The sequence below is a fragment of the Vulpes lagopus genome, chromosome 3, assembly GCF_018345385.1.
Source record: "Vulpes lagopus strain Blue_001 chromosome 3, ASM1834538v1, whole genome shotgun sequence".
Lineage (NCBI taxonomy): Eukaryota > Metazoa > Chordata > Mammalia > Carnivora > Canidae > Vulpes > Vulpes lagopus.
In genome coordinates, this window is record NC_054826.1 from 140017598 (window position 1) to 140032866 (window position 15269).

The window sequence follows — 15269 nt, forward strand, 5'->3', positions numbered from 1 at the left end:
AAGTCTCAAAGGGCTTCCAAATGGCAGTGCTATCTGTCAAGACTGAGATGAACTACATTCTAGCCTATATCACTTTGGCAAGAACTGAGAGATAGAAAACCCAATATTGGTCAGCAATTACTTAATATTGACCATTTGCCCTATTTTCCTATTCAGTATTAGCTATATATGCAAGGGGTATCCTGACCATAAAAAAAAATTTGGCTACCAAGAGAAATATGAATACGTGTATGCGAGGAAGATAGAAGATGTGTGTGATGTTTACATGTAGATTTGACACAGGGTTAAATCTGAAGGATATCTCTCCAGTGTCTGATATTCCATTGTAATTCAGGGATGCTGCTGCCTGATTTATAAAGGTAAACAAGAGGAAGCGTACAACCTACTATACATAAAGACACTAAAGGATTACATGAGTGTAAATCAAAATTCTTTACCCAAGCTTGTGCAGTAAGAAACACTTTGAAGTCTTCATTAAATGTTAAAGTTGGATGATCAGCAATTCGGTTCAGGAATTTATGCAATGCCTTCCTGCGTGTCTCGATGAAGTCATCATTAAAGCGTTCCACCATTCCCTTCACAATAAACTTCTCAGGCAATGGCTGAAGCAAAAAAATTTTAAAAGGTTAACTGAGCATCATGTGGCATGGGATTATAAGGAATTCTATACTCTTCTTTTTTGGAAGGCTATTCGAACATGTGATCGTTTCTTATAAAAGTAATTCTTCAAGATTCACAATGCCAGAACCAAAACCTGCAAAATCTTAACACATTAGAATAGTTTAGGAAAACAAATCTGTACATAGATTGAATGTTTAAGAGCAAATGTTTCTAAGATCAATGAGTTACACTGATTTTAAAGGTCTGACATTAGGTGTTAGGCATTCTAATGATTCACAAGACAAAATGGCAGCCACTTTATGAAAAAAAAAAAAAGTACACTTACTGGAATAATCAGAGTAGGGTGTGCTTCTTCAAGTTTTCCTTTCAACCAAAGGAAATCTTGATAACGTCTCCTAACTTCAAATTCACTGGAGTCAAATTCCCCACGAGATGTCTGAAGAAAGTAGGAGAAAATAACAGCACACGCAATATAAGACAGAAGACATTTGCCTCATGTTATTTTAGACATTCTGAAATAAATGGGTCTCTAAGAAAAATTAACAAATTCTAATTATTCAGTGTTTGTCAGCCTGTACTTTTTTTGCAGTCATCAATTCATGTAGCAGATGAAACAAAGCAAACTTTCCAGTATTTCCAGAAAGAAAGCAAACATCATGCTCAAATTTAAAATCCAAACTGAAAAATCTGTCTTAGAGCAGCCATCTGCCTTCCACAAGATTTTAACTACGATTATATTTGGCATGACTTTCTTGCTAACAAGAAAGTGTGTTCTGAATTTAGGTTTCAAATATATTTTTCTCAAGATGATTAGAATTCAGAATTTGAGGAAAGTCCTATTTTTGTAATTTGGAAAATAACCTGAACATAACTGAGAAAAAATGTTTTCCTGGAATTTGCTCAAATGAATTGCTTTGGTAAAATTTGCTTTCAGTATATGAAAATTCTAACATTTTACAGAGTGATTTTACCACTGTTTAAAAAATGTTATTAATGAAAATTTGATGTGAAAAGAAAATCTTCCTGTCATTTCTCAAGGGATTTTGAGTTATATGCCTAAACTCCTAAAAATTAAGCAAATAAATTAAAATATCTATTCTCAACAAACCAAAAATCTATGCCAACACATATGACAAGAAGAACATGGGTACAATATCAACCTCACTTCCATTGCCCGAATCCCAAGACAAATAAAAACATTATTTAATGCACACTCACTCTCACCAATATCTCATTAACTAAATTTTTGCATATTAAAAATTATACACACTAATATTAAGGTTGAAAGTTTCCTGGAGGAATAATGCTGGAATAACACATTGCATGCATATTTTACACTCACCAGAAATATCACTCACCCACACACATGAATGCAATTGTACAATGAAGAGGTTCAAGTCATAGATGCAATCTTAATTGTCATGAAATAAGGTTCACAAAAGTTACACTTTCTAAGTTTATTTTTTTAAAACAAATGTGTAGAATATCATACAATATATTTTATCAAAACATTTCATTTTTAGTGGGAAAAAGTAGAGGTAAATGAGATGCAAAAGTCTAAGGAACACAAAACACTATGAAATCTTAACTATGGGTACAAGTTACGGAAATGGTAAAAATAGGAAAACTAAATCTAGTAGAAACACAGTTTAACAACATATATACGAGTTGGTATGTGTACATATATATGCAAATACACACATATGCATACATATATATGCACACAAAACATGGTTTATAGTCACTCATTAAAAAATACTTATTGAACACCTTCTTGTACCAGGCACATATGCATAGGTTTACTACCCATTTCCAAAAATATAAGTTGGCATAACCAATACTAAAATACCCCAAAACTGGGCAGTGAAGAGCTTTGTGTGTCCTCAAGAATTTTCAACACTTTAAGTAAACATAGAACAATCTGATATAAATTCTGGCAAGAGGAAGATGTAAAATCAAGTCAAATAATTGGTTGATTCTGTACCCATCACTCAGTCATTGACTTAGAAGAGTTTTCTAACATACTGCAATACCAGAGGAAGAAAACAGAAGATGAGTACTAGTTTCAAAAACAGTGTGTTTGTTCATGCTACTTTAAGAATTAATTCTATTGCCAAAGAGTTATAAGACTAAGATGTGGCAAGGAAAACAAGTATTATTAACTAGGTTCAGATCATGATTAATTTCCCAACAGCAGGGACAAAATCATTGTCCCACCTAAAGTGGCCAATTTTGATCATTAGAAGATAGACAGAAGCTTCCAACTACAGGAATAACAGGGTTTGATGACAGATCTCCAACTTAGAACTGGTGTTCCAAAAAGTTATTTTGAAGCACGAATAATGCTTCTAATATAGAATACAGTTTTCCATGGAAGCCATATTGTAAATGGTGTTTAATCTTTCATGTCTGACCATAAAAAGTTGGGTACTTGAAGTTGAGGACTAAACTAACTCATGAGATCCATACCTCAAAATGTACTCATTCAACAAGCAGTGACCTTTGGTCAAGGGTAGTGACTCTGGGCTTTGAGGATTTAGAAAATTGTTTCTGAGGGGAAAGGAACCTTAGGATCAGGAATATACTTTAACCCCTACTCCACACTGGCAGGCATCTAGGAGTCTATCTTCATAATGAGGATGTGAGAGGGAAGACCCCTGTTACATCTCTTCACTCTTGTTTCTGTATGTGTTAAAGGAAGTCACATCTCTTCATCTCCAAAAGAGAAAGTACTTTAGAGCAATCACTTCAGATATTCTAACCTGGAGATTAAAGGGTAATTTCCCACAAGAACAAGAGATCCTTGGAACATGGGCTTCCTGACACTCATAATTATTTACAGCCACGTCATTCTTAAGTATTCCTAAGTAGGATATTGTCAGTGTACATATGTGCACACGTATATGTGCATTTACCCTTATAATATTTTTTAAAAGATTTTACTTATTTATTCATGAGAGACACACAGAGAGAGGCAGAGACACAGACAGAGGGAGAATCAGGCTCCCTGTGGGTTGCCTGATGCAGGACTGAATCCCAGGACTCTGGGATCATGCCCTGAGCCAAAAGCAAACGTTCAACCACCGAGCCATCCAGGTGTCCCTACCGTTATAATCTTAATGCCTATAACTATAAATTTTCATAAAACTAAAACTCAGGGAAACCACTTCTGAACCTCTAAACGAAATGGGGTGCCCATGCTCATAAAGTGCTGTATTTTTCTCTCAAAGCATTTGTGACTATAATTAAATAGTTCAGCATGTAATTGTATAATATCCATCCCCCATGCTAGGCTGAAAGCTCCATGAAGGCAGAGAGTATGTCTGTCTTGATTGCTGGTGAAGTCTCAAAATACAAGCACAGTACCTGGGATGTAATTGGCACTCAACAAAACTTCACTGAATATAGGAAAAAGTGAATAAATGATAATAAGTGAATACTAAAGAAAAGACTCTATTTGATAACAAAATATATATATACCAAATGTTTATACATTTGTATCTGTAATACATATTTTAGTATATATAGTTATAGTCTATATACTAGGATGTAGTAAAAATAATCAGAAGTAGAACAAAGAGACTTGTATTATAGTCTATTTCATGATAGTGAAATGAAAGATAGTTTGCCATAACCATGTAGAGATGCACCAAAGTATAACAGAAAACACATATCACGTGAAAGTAAATGGTCTGGATTTAAAACCCAGCTCAGGTAATCATTATGGTAGGTAACCTCTGGCACGTTACTGAGTTTCGGTGTCCTCATGCACAAAATGGGGGTAACTCCTAACATCTAGGTCCTAGGATCACTGTTAAGCTTTAAATAAGTTAATACGTATAAAGTGGTTAGAACATTGCTTTGCACAAAGTAATCACACAATAAATGTTACTACTGTAACATTATCACTATTACTAGTACTATAAGAGCAGTATACTTAAAGTATAATGTAAATATGGATAATTCATCAGAATTATATGTCTGTGATTAGAGTAAAATTCACAGGGTGGCTTATAAAAAAGTGTCTTTCTAAGTGAAACAAATAATGATGGGAAAATAATTCAGTTGCACAAATTCTTTGCTAGGAAGGATGATGACAATGGATGCTTATAATTAAAATAGTAATACCAGGAGAAATCTGGTTCGATTCTTAACAGAATGTCTGTATAAACACATGAAATATTCACAAAGACCCTACAAGGTCAGTACTGTTATCTTATTTACAACTGAGGAAACTAAGCATAGAGAGGTTAATTAAATTGCCTAAGACACATACCAAGAAAGAGGATAATCAAGATTCAATCCCATGCTATCTTGCTCTACAGTCTCTTGATATGAGTATGATACCATAAATTTCTTCACTCATCCATTCACCAAAAAGTGAAACTGCTTATTTATTATATCCTCTGTGTTTAGAAATATGGATAACTTAAGATACAATTACCTTCCTTGTGAAGCTCACAGACTTGTTAGGAATAAATCCCAATAAATACATATTATCTACTCACAGATAGGCAAATACTGAAAATTCATTATGTGCCAGGCATTTTGCTAAGTGTTTTACATTGATTACCAATCCTAAATTGATTCTTACAGCAACTTTACAGAACCAGGTTCGATGATCATTTCCGTGTTATAGATTTAAAAAGAAAAAAAGACTCAAAGACTTAAAAGGATTAAATATAGGCCTTTAATTTCCTTGCTATACTGATTCTGATGCTTTACATTCTTTAAGACTTCAATTAGAACAACATGTGAAAACAGAAGAAAGAAAGAAGACTTTCAGCCTGTAGGTGCAGGGGGCAGGGGCTAGGCAGGCATCATTTTTAGTTGTGGGAAAGTAAACAGTAGTTCTTCTGTCTAGAAGAGGAAGGACAGACATAGCAAACAAGAAAAAAGTATATGCAAAGTCATGAGTATTCAGATAACAAAGATCAGTGGAGAGCAGGGTATTGAAATGAGCAGGAGATAAGTCTTATACAGTAAGCTGGCATCAGACTGAAAAGTTCCTTATTTGTCATCCCAAGGAATTTGCACTTTGTTCTATAAGAGATGTGGAACCAAGGAAGGATTTTAAGAATCTGAGTGAACAGATCAGATACGTGTTTTTTAATGAAACATAACTAGCAGCAAAGGTGAAATTTGCACTGGAAGAAGTGATTACAGGAAGATGGTCTAAAACCTTTTCATCTACACAAAAGATGTACTACAAAGATTAGGGTGAGGCTTCATAGAGAAAATATTATAACATGAATATAATTCTTAAAAGCTGTTATTACATAAAGGATTTTTTTTAAAAACAGTTATACTATTTGGTTATTTTACTTTGATAGCCTTGTCCTAGGATTAAGGAGAATTGGGTTCTAGATTTACTCTTCCTTTGAGTTACTGGACAACTAACGATATCTTACAAAGCAGCCACTTGCTTTTACTTGGAAAACAAATGAAATTATATTTTGTAATCTTTAAAGAAGTGCTACAACAAAATATTGTATCATGTTTTTAACTAGTTGTCTTTATTAATAAACTGAGGGTCTCCTTTTCCAAAATATTTCTTTATAATTTTTGAAACTAAAAACGAAATGTTCCTATTTCAAGATGGACAACTGCTAAAAAGAAAAAAGAAATGAGTGACTGCTGTAATTTGAATTTCACTGATTTCATACAGAAGAGGTTAAGGGTAGATTAGATGCAATGTCTTACCCAAAATGGTTGGAAAAAAATAAGTCAATTCAGCTAAGATTCTCTACTGTTGAGAGTCATAGCAAACAAAAAGTACTTGCAAAAGTTCAGAAAATAACTTTACTCAAGAAAGTGTTCACTAAAAATTTACCTTAGTAATAATCCTGTAAGTAATGAAAGTTTCAATTGTAGTAACATGGCTTTCAGGTTCATCAACTGTAATGAAGAGATCTTTCAAATCTGGTTCATCTTCAAATTTGACTTGGTTTATCATCGACAGAGGAGATGTTGGCATCATAGGGCTGAAGGAATTCATGTCCATCAATGAGGCATCCTAAGGAATAAACCACATTCAAAACTTAACATCTATAAAAGTAAGTTTAAAATCCTCTTTTTCTTAGTAACTATGAATACTAATGAAATATGTCAAGAACAAAAGGGATGATTGGACTCCTAGTTAAATATGGCATGTTGAACATGTATTTTTATCTGTTTCCTCTTAAAATCCCACTTTAAAAATGACAGAAAAGAAACTAACAAAGTAAAGTAAAGCAAGACAAAAAAGGCATAAAAAGCCATAAACCCTCAAGGTAATAAAGGGGAGAGAGAGAGAGGCACTAAGCAAACAAAAGCAACTACTCTTTGGAAACTGGAAATCTGATTGTTGAGGGATCACTGAAATAGCAGAGCAGAGAAAGCTGAACAGTAAACCTAGGAGATGATGGTAAACTTAGAAAGCATGAAAGAATCTAAGAGAGACTTAAGGGTTACAGGCACCACAAACCTGTGGACACACAGAGTGATGGTAGAGCTAAAACCAGAGGATTGGTTGAAAAGCTAAAAAACAAACAAAAAAAGAAAGAGTACTTCAGATTCCCTCACCTACCCCATGTCATCAGTCACATTTCTTCCCCAATTTTGCTGAAAACTCGAAGTTTACTTTCTCTATTGTCTCTGAACTCAAGGGTGCCAGGCAGAGTGGATGAAGAGATAGCAAGGAAAAGTCCTATAGACTAGATGAGAAGATAGCCAGCCCTGTTCCCTCATCTGGCTCCAAGGATGCTGGCAGCAAGGTGCGAAATTCCCCGTAGTGATCCAAGGGTTCCGCTCTTACCTCACGGTTCTGAGAAAAAATTAAGAGTTGCAGTCCCTGAATGAATTAGCCAGGTCTCTGCATAATCACTCTGCGGTGAAGCCCCTATCATATGTGCTGAATATCTACTCCACTTTTTATTGCCTGATGTAGGAGCTACTAAATATCTAAAATAAGTGGAAAGCCTCTGATGTGAAAGACTCACAAACACAAGACAGGAAGCAGTTAGAGAACAGAATGGTTACAAAAAATAGATGAAATCATCAGAGTTAAGCATGATATCTAATTCATGAATAAAAACAGGAGTTATATTCTTTAAAAAAAATCAGAGAACAGCAGCAAGACAATAAAAAAGGAGGCTCATGAAAATTGAAATATGTTAATAAGATAACAACTCAACAGGAAGTTTGAAAGCTAGAACTCAAGAACTAAGCTGAATTAAAAGAACAAGAGATAGAAAAGGAGAAGGAAGTGTTTTTAGAAATTAAAAGATCCAGGCAGGCAGTGCCTTAATAAAATGGATTCCATAAAATGAAGAAGGAAAATGTACTTTAAACTGAAATGTTTCCAGGTTGCTAGGGCCTCTCCTGCCTCCTCAAAATGAATGGGGCAGTTGTGGGGTGGGATGTGCTCCTGCAACCCTCCATTACTATGACATTTCATAATAGAGGTTAGCTTCCAGAGAGAATAAAAACAGGAATCTCAGGAATCAGAATGGCCTCAGATTTCTCAATGGTAACACAGAAAACTAAATGACAGTAAAATATCTTCCAGATTTTGAGAGGAGACTATCTTCTACCTAGGACTCTATATAGCCAGGCAAACTGTCATTCAAATATACATGTCAATTAAAGCCATTTCAGATATATAAAAGACTTCAAAAACTGTTTTACCCATGCATCCATTCTTTGGAAGCTTCTTTAATTTTCCAAAATAAGGCATATAGCAAAAGAAACAATCTAGGGGCACCTGGGTGGGTCAGTCAGTTGAGTGTTCGACTCTTGGTTTCAGCTCAGGTCATGATCTCAGGGTTGTGGGATGAAGCCCAGGAGAGGGCTCACACTCAGCAGGGAGTCTGCTTGAGATTCTCTCTCTCCCTCTGCTCCTCCCTGCCCTTCAAAATAAATAAATAAATCTCTTAAAAAAGAAGAGGAAGAAATAGGATCTAAAAACAGTAGATTCAACAGAAAAGAGAACCAGATGAAACTCTTTGAATGACTGTGAAGAAATGTTCCAGGTTAACAGCTTTGCAGCAGAACCAGAGAACAACCTATACAGACCTGGTCAGAAAGACAGAGTCACCAGGAAGGCAGGGAGGTGAACAGGGAAAAAATAATAAAGGAAGAGAGGGAGGAAGAAAGGACGGATAGAAGGAAAGACAGACACAGGGGAGTATGAACGGAAAAAGGAAGAACAAGAGAAGAAAGGAAGAAAAAGGAAGGATGGAGAAAGACTAAGAGGAAGAGAGAGGGAAAGAAAGAGAAGAAAGAGAAGAAAGAGAAGAAAGAAAGAAAGAAAGAAAGAAAGAAAGAAAGAAAGAAAGAAAGAAAGAAAGGGAAAGGGAGAGAGGGTTAGAGGGAGGGAGGTAACAGAATACATGATATGTTTAAACATAATGAGAGGAAGCATGCCATGTAAGATTTTGTAGATGAATTGTGATGGGTGCAGAGAAAGCCAAGATGGAGAGAAAGCAAGAACAAGGGATAAAGAAGTAGAGGAAATGAATGAATAAAAGAATAAATGATAAAAAAAAATTAAAAATAAATCTAAAATAAATAAATAAAAGAATAAATGAATGATGAATCTCAAGAAAGCAAAACATATACAAGAATGAAAACATAATCATAGTTCAGTATATGGTTTGACAGTGAACAAAAACAAATAGTTCCTAATCCTAAATTTAAATAAAAATGGTGATATAATTATACTGATCAGAAGAAAAATACTGCAAATGCTTGAAGGGATGAGACAGTGCTTATAAAATAGCTTCAAAAATGCAATTACTGGGATCCTTGGGTGGCGCAGCGGTTTAGCGCCTGCCTTTGGCCCAGGGCGCGATCCTGGAGACCCGGGATCGAATCCCACGTCGGGCTCCCGGGCATGGAGCCTGCTTCTCCCTCTGCCTGTGTCTCTGCCTCTCTCTCTCTCTCTATCATGAATAAATAAATAAAACCTTTAAAAAAATGCAATTACTGTGATGGAAAAAAGGAAGATGAGCAACTGTTCCAGACTGAAGAAGACCCAAGAGACATAATAGCTAAATATAACATGAGATCTTGAATTGGATTCCATATTAAAGGAAGAGAACCTTCATTTATTCTCTCTACACAATGTTATTGGGACAAATAGAGAAATCTGAAAGGGTCTGTGGATTATAATGTAGTATTGTGTCAATATTAGTTTCCTGATTTGGATAGGTATACTGTGATTAGATAGGAGGGTGTTTCTATTTTTGAAAAATATATGCAGACCTAATTAGGGGTAATACAACATCATGTCTCCAATTTACTCAACTTACACATAGAGTGAAAGCAAAAGTTGTGAAATGGCAGTCATTGGGAAATCGAGGTTCAAAGTATTGCAACTTTTCTCCCAGTTTGAAGTTAGTTCAAAATAAAAAAAGTATATTTACAGTTTTTAAAAGTCAAATAATTCTACAAATTCTATAAAGCTTAAAATAAAACAAATTAAAATTAAAAAGCAGCTTCCTCTGCTCCAGAATTGCTATTTCCAGTTCATGCTCCTCAGAAGCAAATGCAGAACTCTATTAGCTCTTTTTGTTCCTTGTTACATTTCTTATTTCAAAACAACATATGCATTGCTTTTTTTTTTTTCCAATTTGACATTATCTGTAGGTTTCTTACTAAGGAGAATAAAGAATATTTATTTACTTAGTCAATTAATTATGTAAGTATAGACTCACAGATTCCTATGTTATTCAGTGGGTTGTAATCCATTAATATTATAATTTATTTTGATGTTATAAGTGTCCAAAACCTACCTAGTGGAACCCCCCTTAATCCTGGCACCTGTGTGTTTTTGATATGTCTTAATTATTCCTTGAGCACTTTATATAACAACTTGACATAAGAAGATGTTTCAGGTTTATATTTTCCCTGACCCAGCTATGGAATCAGACATCTCTCCAAGGAGTTCTGGTTCCTTTTGGAGGAAATTGGAATTTGGAAACCAAGATGTGAATGACAAGAAATATATGTATAATACACACACACACACACACCCATGCACACACTCATCTGGATATATATATATATATATTAAATACCATGAGTTCAGACCAATACCTCCAATTACACTTTGACACCATCTGACCTTTCCCACCTTACCTCTTCCCATATTTGTAACTCTTTTCTCCAGCAGATAGAAGCCTGGCTCCCACTATCCTAAAGATATTTACAAATATGGTCAATCCTCCTACACATATCAATCTCCCAACCAGGCCAGCTGTCTCCTCAGTCCCGACCACATAAGCAACGGCAGTCTTATCTCTTTCACAACCACACTGGATCCCTCCCCAGCCCCAATCCCTCTGGCTACTTCCTTGGACACACTGGTTATTTCCTCAGGCATCTTCAATAGTTTGTTTTTAAAAAAGGGAAGAGAAAGGCTGCATGTTATTTTTTTTAGTAAAAGTTTTTAAATGAATCAAAAGGATAATATGCAGTAAAATTTTAAATACAAGTAATGTGTTATTCATATGCACAGATAAAACAGTTTCAATATGACATTTATTTTTTCAGTAGTAATGACTTATTCCCAATTCTATACTTTCTTTTAGATATCACTTTTTTCCTTCAAAATTAAGAATACAGGTGTCAGAATCAAAACTTTTGTCTGTTTGAACAGACTAAATTTAACCAACACACTTAGAAATGAATTCTGCAACAAAGTCCATCATAACTTAGCACCCGAGTTAGTCAACACTAAATGAAAAAAAAAAATCATTACAAAGGAGGCCCAAAACTGGGTCCCAGTCCTTTCTCTCCCACTCACTAAGCAGATAACTTGAACAATTAATTCAGCCTTTGGAGGTTAAAATGAGGATTTGGAGTTGAAAATCTGCAAAATCTCTCCCACGTGAAAGGCTAAAACAGTACAACTTCTAAATGTATTAATATAGAAAAATGTAGCAAAAACCATATATTTTAAGAAAAGGAACACTTTTGTGGTACTAAGAATTAAAAAAGATTGAAATCCTAATATGGACTTATTTTTTCCCCCAAAACAAATCAACTTAAAATCCTTTTGAAGAAGCATCAGTAATATCTGGAGTACTGTTCTCAAGGTTCTTCCCACACAAAAAGTTAGTTATGTGAACTATAATATAGCATTTGGGTAACTCCTCAATGCAGTAATACAGGAGATACTCAACACCAGTTGAAGAGAAGAACAACAATGGTTGTTTAAATTAAGAAGGTTCAGGTTATTGTGATTACAAAATGATCTGGGAAAGGAAAAAGACTTAGGCATGATTTAGACCAAGGGACAGAAGACAGTAACAGTTGTATTAATGAAACACAAAAACAGAAACAATAAATGTCTTGCAATAAAAGTTTAGCAAAGTAAATTATGGTATATGCCTGTTAATAGGCTACAATAAATTATATCCATATGATAGAATATAGTAAAGTGATTAAAAGTAACATTCTAGGAGTAACTTAGAATATAGTATATTGGAAAAATGGTTACAGTATGTTATTAAAAGAAAACAACAGGATATAAAATTTGTGTACGATTAGATTCTTATGTGTATATGTGTGTGAGAGATAAAGTAGGAAAGGAAAAGTGAGAGAGAAAGGACACAAACTTATAAGCTATACCAAAAAAAGTTAATAAAAGCTATTCCAGGTATTGGGATTGCTGAGGAGTTTAATATTTTCTGTGAGTTCCTGCACGTCCAAATATTCTAAAGTAAACATACGTTGAGAAAGATATTAAAATTGTTAGTGCCAACACTGTGTATAATATGTTCAAAGGCAGTAAGAATGACTGTAATAGGGATGCGTGGGTGGCTTAGCGGGTGAGAGTCTACCTTTGGCTCAGGGCATGATTTAGGGACCCAGGGGTCGAATCCAGAGTCCTTCCCCTCAAACAGGCTCCCAGCAGGGAGCTTCTCCCTCTGTCGATGTCTCTGCCTCTCTCTGTGTCTCATGAATAAATAAATAAAATCTTAAAAAAAAAAAGAACTACTGTAATAAGTTGAAACAGGTGTCTAGGGCCAATTGGACAAAAGACCTTGGATTACATTTTTTTTTTCTTAACTCATCAAAGTTGCATAATTAAATGGGAAATTTAAAAATGTCTGGAATCACATGAAAATTGGAGAGTCAAAGTAAATTACAGAAGGCTAACACAATGGAACACTAAGGAATCATTTAAAAACGTAATTTAGAGGTTCCAAATAAATATGCAATCAGAATGTACAAAAATATCTCTCTGTATAGTATATATATATTGTGTATAGCATAGCCACTTCACCACATAAAGTATCTATTTTTGCAATCCAAAGAGGATTTTCACTCTTCAGAAAAAAAGGCGAAAAGCAAAAATAGTGTTCAGCAACTGTTCCACAGCAAGCCCTTAGAAAAGCGGGGTGCACCCCAAGCAGTAAGAGTGGCGCCACCAGGCTCCTTCCCCCGGAACTACACTCAGCCTCGGGGCATCCAACTTTATGACTTAACTGTGCCTCATCTAGATTTATTTTGTGCATCCATTAGCAAAATGTTTCCTAAGGTATCAGAAAAGCCTAAGAGAGATTGTGTTTTGGGTCTGGAAATGCTCAAAAAAAATTTCCCATATAGATTAATGGTAATTGGTTCTTTGTTTTATGCCATTTCAGCTTACAAAAGGTTTCATAGGAATGCTCTATTTTTAGATGGGTGGGGGGAACCTGTAGTAGCCTTTTAAGATGACAAATTTTTATGTGACAGGCAAACGTCCTTTAAATTTCCCTGACACTGCATACCACCGTGTGCTTTGGTATTCTTTGTAGTCACCCTCTTAACTCACCACAACCCACTTCTTATACCTACTACATAATTTAGCATTCTATTTCTTCTGCTTAAAATGCATCCTTTTGTAGAGTGGGAAAGATCTGCATGAATTTACAAAGGCTCACAATTCCAATGAGTAGTGTGGTGTCAAAAATATGCTTCAATATCGAGCAAAGGAAGAAAATTACAGGCTGAAATTTAGCAACATCCAAGATTTCAGTAGAAGGATTTAAATTACTATGAATCACTCAAAAACATTCTTAAAACCTCAATAAAAGTGACTATCCAAAGAGTTTTATATTCACTTCAAAAAAAAAGGAAAAGAAAATATAATGACAATGCTTAAAAGATTTACACTTGGACATGAATAAGAGAAGAAAGTAAGTGTTTGAGAAGATTCAAAGAAGCAATTAACCAAAAAAGCCCTCCATTTAACCTTTTGTGGTGGATGCTTTTCAGGAGAAATGGATCATTAAAATTTGTTCTTTCCAAACAAAGGTTTCACCTCCACAATAATGTGTGCTTCTTTCTCCTGTTAGTTCTCTCTCTCTTTTCTGTCTCCCACCCCCATCCCCAAACCTTATTTATACATTCATTCATTCTTAGCATTTGGATAGATGTCCATCATCCTATGATCTTTTAGACAATGAAAGTACACCATTTCATTTTCTTTCTTCAAGAGATTAAAGCAGAAGTGAAATTGTGTGGTAAATCTCTACTTCTTAAATAACACTGAATGCCTTTCTTACAGCCAGCACAGTGAAGACACACAGGCACACACACACCAAAAATCTTGGGATGGTTTCAAGCCCAGATGTGAACATACATGTATAATAGTGAAGCCAAATTATTACTGAAAGTAGTTGCCTTCTACCCTTATTCCAAACCAACAAACCCATCATAAGAAAAAACAGTTAAATGATTTTACAGAAATAAACGGACATTACAATTATATCGCCATGATATTGATATTTATTGACACAATCACTTACAAATTAAGTGTAAGTTTTCCTTGTTGTTACATTTGGTTTAGTAGAAGCATTTGTTGGTATGAGTTAAATTGTGTCCTTCCAAAATTCCTATGTTTGAAGAGACCTAATACCCCATACCTCAGAATGTGACCTTATTTGGAGATAGGGTCTTTAAAGAGGTTATTAAGTCAACATGTGACCACTGGGGTGGGTCCTTATGCAATATGACCAATGTCTTTATAAAAAGAACAAATTTGGAAACAGAGACATGTGTAGTGGGAATATGGTTAGGAAACATAAGAAGACACCAAGGTTGAGAGGCCTGGGAACAGACTCCTTCCTCACTGTTTTCAGAAGAAACCAATCCCACTGACACCTTCACTTCAGACTTCTAGCTTCCAGAACTGTGAAAAAAGTAAGTCTCTTGTTTCACAAACCTAGTCTATTGGACTTTGTTACGGAAGCCCTGGCAAACTGACAGCATTTCTACATGTAGAGTTGTACACAATAAAAATTTAAGAAGGAAGCAAAGGTACAAAGGAAGTAAGGACTTAATGATTACTGTATTTCATCCTGGCTCCATTCGTTCATTCTCTTACAGGTTAACAATCAACTCCAGTAATTTCTGAGAAATGTTTTTGCCTCCCTCCTTGAATGCTTTTAGATGGTTCCAAAGTTCCACTACTGAAATAAATAAAATACATCCCTGAAATTTAAAACAATGGTCTGCCAATACTTGAGTACTCAGGAAATAAACACCAAAAGAAACAGGTTAAAAAGTGAGATATGACCTTTCTAAGAAATGTCCTTCCTGAATATCTCCCACTAAAAGGCTACTTGGAAACATCTCATAAATATAACATGAATTACTCTGATAATACTAAATCG

At 35.0% G+C, this 15269-nt stretch overlaps 1 protein-coding gene across 4 annotated transcripts in view; it reads right to left on the bottom strand.

The window, feature by feature from the left end:
• Positions 1 to 15269, bottom strand: part of SNX7 (sorting nexin 7) — a 94338-nt gene that overhangs the window by 63796 nt on the left and 15273 nt on the right. For all 4 annotated transcript variants that reach the window (XR_005986838.1, XM_041749112.1, XM_041749111.1 and 1 more), the window contains exons 2-4: positions 6455 to 6637; positions 947 to 1057; positions 438 to 602 (exon numbers count right to left, since the gene is read on the bottom strand). Coding sequence is in view for 3 of the 4 variants with exons in the window: in XM_041749112.1 (XP_041605046.1) it covers positions 438 to 602; positions 947 to 1057; positions 6455 to 6637 (459 nt within the window). In the remaining variant the exon portion in view is untranslated. The remainder of the gene's footprint in view (positions 1 to 437; positions 603 to 946; positions 1058 to 6454; positions 6638 to 15269) is intronic.